Raw genomic sequence first — 16,264 nt, 5'->3', positions numbered from 1 at the left:
CCTCCCGCACTTCTGACTGTACCCAGTGCTTGTATAAATAAAGAAATCTTAAAAAAGAAAACAAAACAAAAAAAAACACTAGCAAAACCGGGCCTCCCTGGTGGCACAGGAGGTTAAACTTCAGCACTATAAAGCGATCAGCAACTACTGCATCACGAGTTACTGCAGCTCCCCGGCCAGGGAGTCACCCACATGGCACAATAGACCTCTCCTGACTCCCCCACTGCTCCCCTCAGCAGTGTGTTTCAGTCAATCTACCTGTTCTGTTCCCCACTCTGTCTATGGTGGATCCTCTCACCGCGTGCACTTCTGGTCTGTACCCCAGCTCTTGTATGCATAAATAAATAAATCTTTTAAAAAAAAAAAAAAAGCAAACTAGCAAAACAGAGTGGGGCTATGGAGACTAATGGCTCAGGTACAATTGGCAAATGCAGAGGGGGGAACTGTGGGGTACAGTGAAAAACCCCAAACTCACTCTGTAAGAGAGAAGAAAAAGAGGAAAGCTGTAAAAGAATTTAATGTTTTTCTTTTTAAAAAAGCTATATATTTATATAGTTAATTAAATTTAAAAATCGTTTGCTGCAAAATGTGGCTGATTTAAAAGATTTGTGGATCTCTTGACTCCAAATCCACTACTAGGTCCACTTGCAACCTTCATTTCCTAGAGACTTCACACTTGTGGGTTTTTCTTTAGAAAACATGCTCTGAGGTCATTTGTAAGTAATTAGCAATGCAGGTGTAAAGCATGATCTGAGGTCATTTGTACGTAATCAGCAATGCAGGTGTACAGCACTCTGGCTGTGGCTGCAGGAGTTCTGGCAGGACTGAGTGTCCTAGCGAGGCCCACACCTGGGCTGGGTCCACACCAGATCCTTGAGGTAAACCAGTGTTTCCTGGGGACTGCCAACCTGCCCTGGGCCCGGCTCTCCTTCCAGGGACCAGCTGCATCCTTAGCTTCATTCCACTTTGATTCTGCTCAGTTCCCATCTTCCTTCCTCATAGAGTTTCAGAACCAACGAGTGAAACTACAAGAGAGGGCATCACACACGGATCAGGCTGTCAACCAGAGGCCTTTAACCCTCTAACCCTGTGCCACCTCCACGCCCCATTCTGAGGGGCTTCTGGCCATGGTCAGGCCCAACCTTTGGGTTCTTCCTCCTCCTCAGGCCACCCTTGCATGCACGATACCTTCTCCAGGCTGCGCCGATGTCCCACACTGATGAACGTCATGCCCAGCTGCTGGCCGATGCGGTAGAGCTCGCTCTCCACCTCCTCCGTCAGGGCACTGGTGGCTTCGTCAAGTACTGAGGGTGGAATCCACAGGAGAAGGATTCTGGCCCCTGGCCTGTCTGCCTCGCCTCCAGCCACACTCACCCCTGGCAGGGACCCACGGGAGGCCAAATGCTGCTCTGCTTAGGAGCCCAGGCTTGTGGAGAGGATGGCCACAGGAGCAAAGAGCCAAGCTCCGGGGCAGCCCCTGCCAGTGGCAGGACAAACCCCTGAGTTTCCTGAACACAGGCACCAGTCACAGCGCATCTTACTTTCCCATGAATGTTAAGTCCTTGGAATATTCCACACCTGGCACCCCTCTGCCAGGTGCAGCTGGGATCATGGTCATTCAAGGTGGCAGAGCCTGAGGAGCCTAAAATCCCAGTCCTCTGGGGGTGGATCCAGCTGCTTTGATGGCAGGAAGCCTCTGACCCAGTAGAATATCAGGATGCCAAGCACTGTGGCCTCATGGCAGAGCCCTGCCGGGGCCTGCAGGGGCAAAGAAGCCCAGACACACACAGGTGTGCTCTCCTGCTGTACTAATGCCTCCATGTACATAGCCAGATCCTGCTACACCTGTGAGCACACAGTACCTGACACGCACCTGCAGGGCGGACCTCACCTGCGTACTTTGGCTGCAGGTAGAAAAGCCGGGCAAAGGAGAGCCTCTGCATCTCCCCTGGGGACAGAACATCATACCTGAGGCAGGGGAAGGAGAAGAAGTGCTGGAAGAAGACTACATTTTGGCTGATGCCCAGAGTGGGTCTCATCAGGGAGAGGTTCTTTCTAGAGAGGATGGCCAAGCGGACCCCAAGGCAGATGGACATTACTCCCCTTTCAACCGCAGCCCGGCTGCCCACACAGCTGAGGCCAACACTCTGCTCCCACGGGCATAGAACAAGCCCCCAATATCCAGAAAACACCTGGACTTTGGGGTCAGGAGTCATTTACCACCCCTTGACCTGGCTCCTGGAGGCACTACTGTCTTAGGGGAAGCTGGTCTGGAGTACCCCAGGCCTTTTCTTACCAGTTCCAATCGACCTGCTGGTCCAGTCCTTCTGCTCGTGCCACCAAGCTGGACTGTAAGACACATGGAGGGAACATGTCCATGCCATCCCTGCCTCCTGCCATCCCAGGGAACTGCCTCACACACACCCCTCTGAGACTCAGTGGCTACCAAGGTGGGGGGCTGAGGGTGCCTACTGCCCTAGGTAGAGATGACCATACTGTCAACTGCATTGCTTAGATCTGCTGGAGCGCAGTGGCAAGAAAAAGCAGACTTAGTTTTATTATTTTTAAAAATTCGTTACAGAGGGTGTGCCCGCTTGTACTATAGCTGGCTAACAGTTCCCACTGCCACTTTATATGCCCACTCCCTGCCCCAGGTTCATGCTTCTGGACCTGGGCCCAGAGACAGTGGCCAGCTCAGAGGGGCTCAGACCTCAGCTTCCCTCCCCTACTTACCAGGCCTGCCAACTCCAAGAACCTCACAATCCTCTCATCATCAGTAGAACCTGCAAAACAGAGAAGCGTTCGTCAGGAATCAACTGCTGGGCAGCCAGAGGGGACAGGGCACATTCTGGCAGAGGCCGGATCTCGGCTAAGGCTCGGGAGAGACGGGTCACAGCTCTTAACAGCGGGTGACAGAGCCATTACTTCCCTTCCTCCAGTGAGTTCTCCTTAAGGGGAGAGAACAAGACGAGCTGAGGGGACACACTCTAAAAGAGCAAAGTGCTGGAAGTGGAGGAGGGAGGCAGCCTAAGCCAGCAGCCTGACTGGGGCTTCCCCCAAAGGGCACAGGTGAGGCCAGGCTCAGGCAGAGCAGGGACAACTGAAGGACGTGCCCGAAGAGGCCACTTACCTGCGTCCGGGTAGATCTCCTTCAGGGGATAGATCACCTGATGGAACAGAACCCACGTGGGCCTAGGACAAGGGCTGACAGGGGTGACTGCACAGACCACCCTCCCTCAGAACCACCCATGGAACCTGCGTCTGTGAACCCCTGAGGGCAGGGCTCCAGAATGCAATCGTGGTACCCAGCGAACACTTGTCATCTCTGGCCAGCGCCCCCACAGGTGAACCTGCCCCAGGAGTTGCTCTGAGTCCATGTCCTGATCTGTAGGCCCGGGGAGCTCCCAGGCATGGGCTGTGTTATTACCTCATCTCCTGCCCCATAACTCTACTGGGCCAGGACTCGTCATACTACCAGAGGTCCTAAGCTAGGCCAACCTGCTCACGAAGGGTCCCGTCAGTGAAGAACGGCTTCTGTGGCAGGAACAGCACCCCATGGGGTCCGAAGTCCGTCAGCATCTGCACTGAGCCTGTACAGCCATGGGGAGACCTCAAAATGAGCTCCCCACTCCCAAAGAGGTAACCGCCTCCCACCCTTTACCCAAGAGCAAAGGCTGGATGGACACTCACACCCTGCCATGCCAAGGCTGGGTCAGAGGTGGGGAAAACTGATTCTTACCCCTTGTGCTTGCCCAGAGGCCACCGAGAACCCGGAGCAAGGAGGTCTTGCCAGTGCCTGTGTTGCCCGTGATGAGCAGGCTTTGCCCCTCAGATATCTTCAGGCTCAGGTCCTTGATTAGGGGTTTGTCGGAGGCGGGGGCAGAGATGGAGACTCGCTCAAGGAGAAAAGCTGTGTCTGCAGGCCCTGCTGCTGGCCATCCTGGGGCCCTGGGATCCGAGGGTAGAGGGTAGGAAGGTAGAATGGTGTCAGCATTGCAGGGAGGTTCTCCTGGGGGGTATCACCTCTGGATGGGGACTTGCTAGGGGTTGTGTCCTCAAAATCATATGATGCAGGGCCTCCCCGGTGGCGTAGCGGTTGAGCGCTGGGTTGCGAAGCTGCCCGCGGCCTCTGCGGTGTAGGTTCGATCCCCGGCTGCTCCTCGGCCACCAGAGGAGGGTCCCACATGGCGCGCAGACCTCTCCTGCCGCCCGCTGCTCCCCTCAGCAGTGTACTTCGGTCCTTCTGCCTGCTCTACTCCCCGCTCTGGCTCTGGTGAATTCTCTCACCCTCCCGCGCTTCTGACTATACCCAGTACATGTGTAAACAAACAAACAAATAAATAAAACATGCCTCTTAAAATTAAAAAAAAAAAATCATATGATGTAGGGCCCCACTGGTGGCAAAGGGGTTAAGTCTCAGCACCATGAAGCCATGGGCAGCCTCTGTAGCACGAGTTTGATCCCTGGCCAGGGAGTTGACTCACATGGCACAGCAGACCTCTCCTGTCTTGCCCGCTGCTCCCCTCAGCAGTGTTTTCAGTCAATCTGCCTGATCCTTTCCCAACTCTCTGGTGAATCCTCTCAACCCTCGCACCTCTGGCCTACACCCCAATTCTTGCATAAATAAATAAAAATATCTTTAAAAATGATAAAATATAGTTCCTACCCCTAGTACGTCAAAATACATTTGGAGGGAGGGCTTTTAGAAATGATGACATGGAAATGAGGTCATTACGGTAGGTCCCTGAGCCAGTATGACTGGTGTCCCTTTAAGAGGGGGTGATTCAGAGGTGCACATGCATACAGAAAAGGCCACCTGAGAACACAGTGAGAAGAGCTGTCTGCCAGTCAAAGAGAAAGGTCTCAGGAGAAACCAATCTTGCTGACACCTTTGATCTTGAACATCTAGTCTCCAAAATGGTGAGAAAATTAATCTCTATTGCTTAAGCCACCCAGCCTGTGTTAACACAAACCTAGCAAACTAATGCAGTCAGGAAGCCTGGGCCACCTACTCTGTGCCCGGTTGTGCAAAGCCTGGCAAGTGACTGATCTTAAGCTTGCCAATTTTAATGCTGGTGGGTTTTCGTGGTGCCTGGTGTGGCTGGAGAACGGATGTAAGAACTGCTGGGGTGACACTGAATGGTCTGGAGTTTCTGGAGCTTCCTGGATACCTGTCTTCCCATCATCCCACAGATTAGCCATCTGGGTTTCCTACAATCCTCGCACCATGACACCAGCCTCTGGACTCAGTTACATGAAGTTTTAATTTTGAACAGGGGCAACAGTTAAGCGTTAGTTCCTGAGAGTTGATTGTAGGCTTTGGAATTCTGACATTCAGACTGTTTCCATTTTTGAAAGCTGACTCTGGGGCCACTGTCCTAGCACTTCTCATGAACTACAATGGCTCTATCTTCATGACAACCCAAAAAGGAAGATTAATATCCCCTCTTTAGAGGTGAAGAAACTGAGGCACAGATTAAGTCATGTGCGCACTCAAGGTGGACATAAAACCCTCAATGCACAGAGAGGTCAGAAACCACAGAGCCTGCAGAGATGCAGAGAGACCTGGCTGGTCTAGGCGGGGCCTGGAGAACAAGCAGACATGCCCAGAGAGCGGGGTAGGTGGCAGGACTCAAAAGGAAGCGGGGAAAAGGAAGAGGGACACTATTCAGATGCTTGTTTTATCTCAGGCCCAGCGGGTGTGTGACTTCGCTGCATCAGCCCAGGGATGGTGTAACTGGCATGGCGGCTATCAGACAGCAACGACTGGGAACATTCACCTGCTGAGCACTACTCTGCTGCCCACCTGCGGGAGGGCAGGGCTCCAGGCTGAACCAAGATGGGCGGTTCCAGAGCCTGCAGCCTGCGTTCCCAACCACTGCCAGCCCAGCGCTCACCTGCCCAGGTCCCACTCGCTCTCGTCCAGGAGCTCATCATCCTGGGACTTCAGGGACATGTCCAGCAGGGTCTCCCGAAGCTCCCCAATCCTGGGCAAAAAGTGGAAACCTGAGGAGGGTCTGAGGGGCCAGGTGAAGGCGAAACTCCTTTTTCTGTCTCAGCCCACTAGTTTATGGTGAGATTTCTGTTCCTGTTTCCTTCAGCCATTTCTCCCAGTGGCGCACGCTGTGCTTGGGGACTAGCGGAGGACTGGATGCAGCCTCACCTGTGTGTGTAACCGGCCACATCCGAGAGTGTGGTGGAGAGGTCGATGAGCTGGGTGAAGCAGCTGATGAGGTAAATGCACACAAAGGCATTCTGGACAGGATGAGAGCAGTGAGCACAGGTCTCCACTTCCGGGCCCTGGGTGCTGCAGTGAGGGATGGGGGTGGCAAGTGGGGGCCGCCAGGGAGGATTCTCACCTTGCTCACCAGGGTGCTGAGCTCTGTGGGGCTCAGATCTCCCAGGACACCACTGAAAATGGGGATGGCGATCACAACGTAGCTCAGGATGCTGCCCAGATAGTCAAATGTGTTGACCCCAACTGCGGAAGAGGCAGTGTCAGAGGCCTGGGGACCACTCATGTGCCCTGAGGGAGGAGGAAGCCCCCGTTGGGCTATTCCCTGGACCCCCCAGGCTCCTGAGGACACTCATGGCAAAGGCAGTGATTCCCCAGCAATTTCCTTCATCAGAGCAAATTTATCGGTGCAGAGGAACTCAGGGGGTGTAGGAAGGGAAGGGGACTGTCTTGATCCTGGGGCTCCCTCCACCTACTGTACAACCAGAGCTCCTTAACCATCAGCTCCCTCTGGGTCTGGAGGAGTCTCTGCAGCCTGCGGTCTGTCCTCATGTGCTCCACGTGCCCAGCTCTGACGAGAAAGGCTGGCATGTCCATGGGGCCCGGAGCGCCTCGGCCAGGAGTGTGTCCCTCCTCACACCCTCATTCAGGGACCAATCCATCGCAGGGACCTTTACCTGAGGCCTCTCTGCCTCGCACCCATTCACAGCTTTACTCATTCAACATGGTATTAAATGAACGTGGGCAGAACAAGAACTCTAATTGGGCAAACCTGGTTCAAATCCTGGCTCTGATTAGTTATTGACTCGCTGGGAGACACTAACAGATTATGAGTCTGTTCCCGCATCTGTAAAATGGAGCTAGTAACACCTACGCACTGAGCCAGAGTAAGAATTTCTGGATACAAAGTGCTGGCCCATGGGGGTCTTCAGCTTTAGACAGTATTCGTGGGCGGTCACTTTGTGAGAATAGTTAGTTAGCTAGAGAGGTGGAGAAAATAGTCCTCGCCCTTGAGGCGTGCTCCATTTAGGGGGGAGGGGCGGGTATCTCTGACACTGCATTCTTCACCTGGAACATGGAAAGCATTAGGTAAGCGGTGTGTCTTCAGTGCTACCCTGAGGGGTTCCAGCAGAACCCATTTGGAGCGTCAAAAACTAGCCTGTTTTCCCTGCAGCTTCCCGAGCAGAAGCCACACAATCCAAAAACAGGAAACCCAACCTCCAAGATTCTTGGTGCCCCCAAGTGGTAGCAGCTGCAAACGGCAGCAGAAACTGATCAGGGCAAAGGCCCCAGGGCTGAGACCCACCCAAGTACAGAGGGCCCAAGGAGTAGCTTCCACTCCTTACACTTCTGAGGGCCGTGCTCTTAGTCCAATCACGGACTCTAGAGGCCTTGCACAAGGCAGAGCACGGGGACCTATGCCCTGGGCAAGGTATACGATTTCATAACACTGCTGTCAGGAGACCAGACATGTGGCTTCTGGGGAGCAAGCAGTTCCCCTGATTTCCCACAGAGATAAAGAATGGCCTAGGATGTCAGGCATTGGCAGAAAGCCATTTTATAGGCAGAGGCAAAGCAAGAGAGTCCAGCCAGGTAATGAAGCACTCATTCATTTCATTCTAACAAATTTAAGTCCCATAAAGGTCACTAAAAGAAACCACCAACTTCAGAAGCAATTCCTGAGCCGAAGGAAGAGAGAGACAGGTCAGTGAGAGGTAAAGAGAGGGCCCACTGCCAAGCCTGAGGTTGCTCAGGCCCTGGGTTTGGGGGGGGGGGAGGGTTGTATTGTTCATCTTTCCTTCACTACCAGCTCTGACAAGGCAGGAGGGGAACTATCCCCGTTGGATTCACCTGTAGAAAGCGGCAGGCTCAGCATTCACCCGGATCTGCATGTGCTTGAACCTGGGCAGACCAAAGGGAAGCGCATGCTGACATCAGGCAGTACTGGCCCTCTCCTTTGAGAGCCCTGGAATGTGGAGATCTCCAAGGAGGAGCCTGGTCCCATTGTGAAACTGTGGCTGCCTTGGCTTGACCCTTCCCTGAACTGTCACAGGGGTGGGAAACCCTAGGGCTTGGGGAGTGGTAGGAGCCTTGCAGATGATTCTCTCCAGGAAGGACAGGTGTTTTCCTGGCCATAGAACCCCTCCCCCAGGGCTGTGCCCTTAGGAGGGAGCCAAGATGCATAGAGCAGGGGAGAGACCCACTGGCTGCCCAGAAATAGCGGCTGGGCCAGAAGCATGTCACAACACCCAGGGATGAGGACCAGCCAGGTACTTCTCAATGCTTCTCACATATAATCTCATTAATCCTCAAAATTCTCTGGGCAACACAACCATTTCAGATGGGAAAACCTAAATTTAGAAAGGCTAAAGACTGCCCAAGAGCACACAGCAAGAAACTGGTGTAGCTTGAGTGTGAACTTGGTCTTCCTTTAGGTCCTATTTCTTAATCACTATGCCCATCCCAGAAACCTCCAGGAAGAGACACACCTGAAATCCCCTTCCAGCTTCTCCTGCTGCACCAGCTTCGCAACAATGGGCCCCATCAACATTTTGTTCACTATGGTTCCCAGGATGAAATACCCGAAGATGCTCACAGGGCCAAGCCAGCCTGTGCTGAAAAGCAGAGGGAGGGTGTGGGGCATCACATGGCCCTGCAGGCTGTGGCCAGACTCCTGCCCTTTTCGACTTCCACAGCCCCTGTCCAATCTCAGCCCGGGGGGTCCTCTGCTCCCGGGGCGGCAGGGGGCTTCGGGCATCTGGTCTAAGTTGTCAGAGCACCAGATCCCTGTGACCCTATAGGGAGGTGAAGGGCCCGAGGAAGACCCAGACCTGGGAGCACTGAATGCCCCCTAACTCAGTGAGTGAGGGCCCTCTGGGGGGAGCACCTGGGCGGGGGGAGGAGGAGGCCCCAGGAAGAGGAGAGGCTTCACCTTCGGAAGCACTGATAGGTGTAGTAGACCAGGGTGAAGGGGGAGATGATCAACTTGCTGGCCACGCTGCTGAGCTGTCGGCAGAACCGCTCCACGTCCTGGCTGATGCGCTGGTCCCTGCAGCCGGTGACGCAGTGATTGAACCCGGAGCTGGGCTCAGGGGTTGAGAGAGCTGACAGTTTCACATTACCTCTTGCCCTGACCTTTCAGTTCTGCCAGTGGTGACGCAGTAGGAAGACACAGAAAAGGGCTGAGTTTCTAGAGGCAGCCAGACCCTGAGGACTTTTAAACAGGGCTGTGGAGGTTTTTGGCCTTATGATGCCTCAGTTTACCCCTCAGAAAAAGCGGCAACTGAAAGGCTCAGCACCGGGGGTTCTTAGCCAGTATTCAGTAGTCACAAAAACTCGAGGGAAGATGAGCCAATTTTTCTGGATCATCAGGAAAGCAGCCCCCTAGCTGTTCCCAATTTCTCTCCTGAGCCTCAGCCTGCCTCCACCTGAGTATATGGCAGGGAAGTTTCACAGGGATTGAGCCATGCAGAAGAGGCTTACAAATTAAGTGGCAGCAGCAGCCACCCAACAATCTTTGCTATAAAACTCAGCTTCAGGTAAGGAAAAGTCACTCCTCGCAACAAGGTGCCTGGGAGGGTGGTGAGTGAATCTGACAACTGCACTTCCTTCTGAGCAAGGACACGTTCTTCAGAGGGTGCCTGACTTGGAAGCCCAGGGTATGAAATGGAGAAAAGGAAGCTGCTGCTATTTTTTAGCTCCCTGTTAGCCCTACAGCCCACCCAGAGGTCCCCTGGAGGGTGCTCTCCCCCAGTCCTGGGCAGTCTCTGGCAGAGAACTGTGGGGAGAAGCTCCGGGGGGTCTGCCTCAGCATCTCCAGGGCTGAGCCTGATGGACAGAACTGTGGGGAGAAGCTCCGGGGGGTCTGCCTCAGCATCTCCAGGGCTGAGCCTGATGGACAGCGCCCTGCAGAAGATAGCAAGGACTGAAGGGGTGCCTACGGGTTGTCGATGTCATCCCGCAGCACGTTGAGGGTGTAGTAAACGCGGCCCCGGAAGTAGAGACGGTGGAGGTGCTCCGTGAGGTCCTTCCTCCAGCTCACGTACAGCAGGTTGCAGGTGAACTGGTCAAAGCTCTTCAGCTGTGCAGTGGGGAGGCAAGAAGGGGAGGGGAGAGGAGGGATGGCTTCCTGCCAGCCTCGGCTCCCACGCAGAGCCGGCCGACAGCCTCTGCTGACCAGCCCCAGCCCATCCATCCACTGGGCACCTCGGCGGAGGGGATGTTTCCCTTCCTCATTCACTCATGTGTTTGTTCACCGAACAGAGAAGGTTAAGCGGAAGCCAGGCGCTCTAACCCCTTTCTACCTTGTGCTGTTTTATTCTGAGGGCAGATGAGCTCGGGTAGATCGGGGACCACATCTGCTATTCCATTTATGTTCTTGTTTCTGTCCCCAAAACTTGGAACAGGGCTCTGTATACATAGGTATTTACTGACCAAAGTCACCTTAGAAGTGTCAAGATATGACGAGAAGTAGCTTCCCCATGTACAGGTAGCACAGACTAAAGGAGGAGAGCACTAGGCTTGAGTCCTAGCAGAGGGCTGACCCTCATCATTCACCATTCATGGAGCATTAACGTGCTAAACAGCAGGGGAATAATGAGCCCATAGTCTAGCAAGGAAAACAGATAATTACAAGGGTGTGAGGAGTGTGACAACAGTGTGTGTTAGTGAGCGAGAGAAAGGGCAGAGTTAGGTGAAAGGAAAATGAAGGAGAAAGTTGAGGAGGAACTGAGGGCGGTGAGAGGAATCTGGAAAAGTGAGGCCATTCTGCAAGAGAAAGCAGCAGGTGCAAGGAAGCCAGGTGTGACACAGTACCAGGCTGAGTCCCAGCCTGTGCCCCTGAGAGGAGCAGCAGTTCTAGCTGCAAAGTACTCTGATGCCTGATGCAAAAGTTCTGGGAATGAAAGGAATAATGATTGTTTCCACTGAATGCTGAATTAAACCAAAACCTTATGGCCGAGCCCTAGGAGCATCGAACACCTGAGGAATTGATCCCCAGTGGGCCAGTAGCAAGCTCCTGCCCTGCTAGGGTTGTGACCTCGGTTCCCAGAAAAGGGAGGAAGCATACACCCAGTTTGGTTCCTGTTTCCTGGTGGCTAAGTCCCAGTGTGTGTTCCCCTCATACTTGGCTGGTGAGGAAGAGAGGCTTAAGGAGAAGACTTTACCATGGAGTTGAGAACGATGAGCACCACAGCCAGGAAGGTCAGGGTCTTAAACCCATCCAAGTCTTTGTTTCCCAGGACCCCATAGTACTGACTGGGGATTAAACCAACCTGGTAGATTACCAGTTGTTCTGGGGAGGGAGAGGAGCCAGAAATCAGTGATGAGGAGAAAAGAAGGAGGGCGGCTTCCTCCTGAGTCCTTGCCTCATTAACACCCTAGAGAGAAGGAACGGAACCCCAAACCAAGGCTGCCCTCCCCGTCTAGCCTAGGCTCATTCACTCACCCAGGAGGGCCACACACAAAAGGGTCAGGAACATCAAGGCATTCTGTGACGGCCAAGCCGGAAATAAAACCTTCTGTATCTGCAGGAACCGCTGGAGAAATTGCAGATCTAACCTGGGCCTAAAGAAGAGAAAGCAGGAGAGGCCTAAGAAGGCAGTGAGTCTCAAGAGAGCAGTTAGCAAGCTCTAACTTGGTGGTCCAGGCCAGGCAGAAAGAATGGTTGATGAATGCCTAGGATGGTAGACTGGGGACAGTCTACCTGGGCACCTGGGTAGACAGGGCTAGAAAGGCCTTTCTTGGAGTTGACACATACTATATAAAAGGTTATTTATCAAAGGTCTAGAGCAAAAAAACATAGTTAATGAAGAAACTTTAGCCACATGCTTTTTATGGTCACAAACAAGACAGGAAAGTTCACTTCATAAAAGATTTTAGGGTCCTGGCTAAAGCAATAAAGCATGAGAAAGAAATGAGGTAAAAGAATTGAAAGAGAAGAGATTAAATTGTCGTTATTTGCAGATGATGTGATCACTGACATTGGAAACACAGCAAATCAACAGGCAAAATGATGAAAATAAAAGTTCAGCAGTATTGCTAGAGACAGTCAATAGTTCTATACCGATAATAACCAACAAGACTGTAAGACATAATTTACGAAAGTAAAACAAAAAATAGCCAGGAATTAATTTTAAAAAAGAACCTATGAAGGGCCTCCCCTGGTGGTGCAGCAGTTGAGCGCTGGGCTGCGAGGCAGACTGCAGCCTCTGCAGCACGGGTTTGTTCCCCGCCACAGACAAGGGTCCCGCGCACACACAAAAAGAACCTATGAAACATTTTGGAGGAACAACAAAAAGCTCTACTATAGGATACAAGAAGACTTAATAAGATAGACCCAATATGACGTAACATTATATCATTTTACAAATACCACTTGTAACAAAAGTAGTCTATAAATTCAGTGTAATACCAAGCAAAAGCTGGACTTTGCTGAGGAACTTTATATGGAAATATAAAGGCTCATAAATAGCATAAGCAGTTGTGAAAATAGGAAAGTAGAAGGATGAGAACATAAACCACTGGGTTATTAAGACACATATGATAGGGCTGGAGGAATAAGAGAGTGTGGTATTAATATAGAACAAAAAGACCAAAGGACTAGAGAAACAAAAAACAAAAAACAGGTCTGTTCACCTGGGCACATAACAGAGGTTACAGTATAAGAAAGGGCATATTAAAACCAATACTAATAATTGTCAACACTTATAAACTGTACTATGTCCTGGTACTATTGTACACATGTTTTATACGTATTAATTCACCCTAAGAGATGAAACTATATCCTATTTTATGAATGAGGGATTGAGGGAAGAGGTTAAGTTACTTGCCGGGTTACCCCCTGGAGGCCTCAGGGATTGAACAGTCGCAGCCTGATTCCAAGAATGTACCGCTCTTAACTAACTACACAGCTTCTCTAATTTTTAACTATTAATTAGCTATTAATTTTAAATGGTGGAGAGAAACTTAGGTCATTACTTCAAACTATTTACAGAAATAAAATTGTGAAACTCCAAATGGGTTACAAATGCACATGTGAAAAGAAACACCATTTAGCTACTTGAAGGAAATGTAGAAAAATATTTTAATGAAGATCTTAGTTATGTTAAAGTGGGAAGGAATTTATTGTGCCAGTAAGACACTAAACAACTAAAGAGGAAAACTGATGGAGTCAGGCTTAATTAGAATGAAATATTTTTGTTCAACATGGTGCCATAGTTAATATAAAAAAAACTTGGGAAGGTTAGTTGCAAAGTATAAAACCAATAAAGAATTACAATGTAGAGCATATAAGAAAATCCACATACATAGAAGGATGTAAACAGACAATTCAGAAAAAAGGAAACCCAAACGCTCAATACATGAAAATTCGCACAATAGGATACCACCTCACACCCATCAGATTAACATTAGGAAACCAAACAATACTGCAGTTGGGGTGATGAGGGGAAAAACAGGAACTTTTGCGCTTTGGGGGGCATAAAACTGGCATAACCATTCCAGAGAACATTTTAGCAGACGTTAAAAAACTTAGGCCATTATCTCAGACTCCGACCTAGCAGCCCACCCTGGGGGGTGGATAATCCAGAGAAAATCACCCATTTCCCGGAGAGACAAGGCCAGTGTGGTCTGTGTTGGTTAAAAATTGGAAGCAATGTGGCGTCTATCACCACAACACTCGAATAAAATGGGGTCGAAAGCACTTAGGCGGCACCAGGCAGCGCTCGAGGGTGGAAACTAGATCACCATCTCCTGGATAGTCTCAAAAACATAATGTTGAGTAAAAACACTTTTTAAAAAATCACAGCATAGGGGCCTCCCCGGTGGCGCAGCGGTTGAGCGCTGGGTTGCGAAGCTACCTGCAGCCTCTGCGGCGCCGGTTCGATCCCCGGCTGCTCCCCGGCCACCGGAGGAGGGTCCCACATGGCACGCAGACCTCTCCTGCCGCCCGCTGCTCCCCTCAGCAGTGTACTTCGGTCCTTCTGCCTGCTCTGCTCCCCGCTCCGGCTCTGGTGAATTCTCTCACCCTCCCGCGCTTCTGACTGTACCCAGTGCATGTATAAACCAACCAAACAAACAAATAATAAATAAATAAATAAGACATGCCTCTAGAAAATTTAAAAAAAAAAAAAAATCACAGCATATTGGAAGGGATCATGCTCAGCGAAATAAGCCAGAAAGAAAAAGAAAAATACCGGATGGTCTCACTCATAGCAGGAATCTAGAAAACTTAAACAAGGGACCAGGAAAAAGAATAACTATAAGAAAGAAAATATCAAAATCAACAAACAACTATGAACAAGAGACACTCTATGGGGGATGGGGAGGGGAGGGATTGGGGTCAAAATAAGGGGATTGCAAATGTATGGGGAATATAAAAATAAAATTTATTTTTAAAAAAATCACAGCATATTGGATGGGATCCTGCTCAGCGAAATAAGCCAGAAAGAAAAAGAAAAATCCCGGATGGTCTCACTCATAGCAGGAATCTAGAAAACTTAAACAAGGGACCAGGAAAAAGAATAACTAGAATCAGAGACACTCTATGGGGGGTGGGGGGCGGGGAAGGAGGGCTTGGGGTGAAAATGAGGGGGTTGTAATTGTATGGGGAACATAAAAATAAAATTTAAATAATAAAAAAATCACGCATATTATCATTTATATGAATTCAAAGCCGCTGTACATTTCTCAAGGTAACGTACAGACAATCTGACGATGGTGGGGTCGAAGGCACATTCATTTGCTATAAGGTCTGAGGAAGGCGGTGGAAGGGGGTTGAGAACGAGGAACACGGGCAGGGCGGTGACAAAACAACGAGGGGCCTTGCCCTGGCCCACCCGGCGCCCCGAACTGAGCACGAGGATCACCTCAGTTCTGAGCACCCCGGGTCTTGGGGTCTTGGCGGGGGGCCACCGAGCCAGATCCCGGGTCCCCACACCCGAGGGCAGGGGCGGCCGGGGGTCCCGCGAAGGTCGGGGCGGGGGTCGCGAACGCCTCCTGCGCTCAGAGGTCCCGGGAGCGGCGGGGGCTCGAGGGTCGGGCAGGGCAGGGCAGGGCGCCCCTTCCCCACGCAGCCCAGAGCCGGTCGCCCCGAGGCCCGGCCCGCCTTCCCAGCCGCACTGCTCACCTGGCGCCAGCCCGGGGCGCGGACCCTGCGGCCGCCATGACCCGGGCCCGATGGACGCCGAAGCCCGCAAGCCCGGCTCGGCTCTGGACACCGTCCGCAGAGCGCGGGACCCGCCGCCGAGGGGCGGGCTCCGGCCGCCGGAGGCCATAGAGTCGGGTGGCTAGAGAGGAAGGTGCCGGGCAACATGGCCGCTCCCGGAAGCGGCCGACTTCTCTGAAAGAACCAGAGTGCCCCGCTCAGTCCGTGGACCTGGCGCCTAGAGCGCCCCCTGCTGGACATGGGCGGTTTCCCCCTTGAGGAGAAGTAGCCGAGAAGGTGGCCATGCTTTTAGAATTTTTGTTTTATGTTTTGTGACAGGTATTTTAGACCTTTGAATACGGATATTTCATATATTCTCCCTAAGAAGCCAGAGTGATCAGTTAATAGTATAACTCCGGCTTCTGATTGTAGTTAAAACGCGTTAAACATTCCCATCCTGTAGATGATAGGAAGCTCCCCTTGGCCCTCCTGGAGGGGCCACTAGGAGTCTATGTAATTGTAGTTGTCTAGGACTGGGTCATTATCCCCCGCGCCTCCCGTCCCCTCCTCTCAACTTCTCATTATCGTCTAATGATTGGCTTATTATCGTCAATAGTTCAAATGCCACCGTTTCACACTACCTAAATTTTTGGATTCCACCCCATCTTTCCCTATTGCATTACACTTTTTCTTTTTTATGCATACAAGAACTGGGGTGTAGGCCAGAGGTTGGGGGGTGGGGGTGAGAGGATTCACCAGAGACAGAGTGGAGCGAGTAACAGGCAGATCTACTAAAATACACAGTTGAGGGGAGCAGTGGGTGAAACAGGAGAGGCCTATTGCGCCATGTGGGTTATCTCCCTGGACAGGGATCGAACTCATGT

At 51.6% G+C, this 16,264-nt stretch overlaps 1 protein-coding gene across 2 annotated transcripts; it reads right to left on the bottom strand.

Moving 5' to 3' along the window:
• Nucleotides 1-956: 956 nt before the first annotated feature.
• Nucleotides 957-15,400, bottom strand: ABCD4 (ATP binding cassette subfamily D member 4; the record flags this gene model as incomplete). 2 transcript variants are annotated; one of them, XM_084239789.1, is made up of 19 exons in its annotated part: nt 957-1,025; nt 1,189-1,304; nt 1,892-1,968; nt 2,297-2,349; nt 2,734-2,783; nt 3,131-3,167; nt 3,499-3,590; nt 3,740-3,948; nt 5,898-5,987; nt 6,164-6,255; nt 6,360-6,481; nt 6,712-6,806; nt 8,087-8,137; nt 8,725-8,850; nt 9,168-9,284; nt 10,177-10,316; nt 11,401-11,528; nt 11,682-11,800; nt 15,363-15,400. In XM_084239789.1, 19 exons carry the CDS (start codon nt 15,398-15,400, stop codon nt 957-959), a joined length of 1,821 nt encoding a protein of 606 aa, XP_084095915.1. The 2 variants fall into 2 exon arrangements, with proteins under 2 accessions (XP_084095915.1, XP_084095916.1); XM_084239790.1 differs by lacking the exon at nt 8,725-8,850.
• Between the last annotated feature and the right edge of the window lie 864 nt (nt 15,401-16,264).

The sequence above is a fragment of the Talpa europaea genome, assembly GCF_964194135.1.
Source record: "Talpa europaea genome assembly, chromosome: 8".
Taxonomy (NCBI): domain Eukaryota; kingdom Metazoa; phylum Chordata; class Mammalia; order Eulipotyphla; family Talpidae; genus Talpa; species Talpa europaea.
Note: the sequence above shows the minus strand (reverse complement) of the source record. Positions and strands in the feature narration are given on the sequence as shown.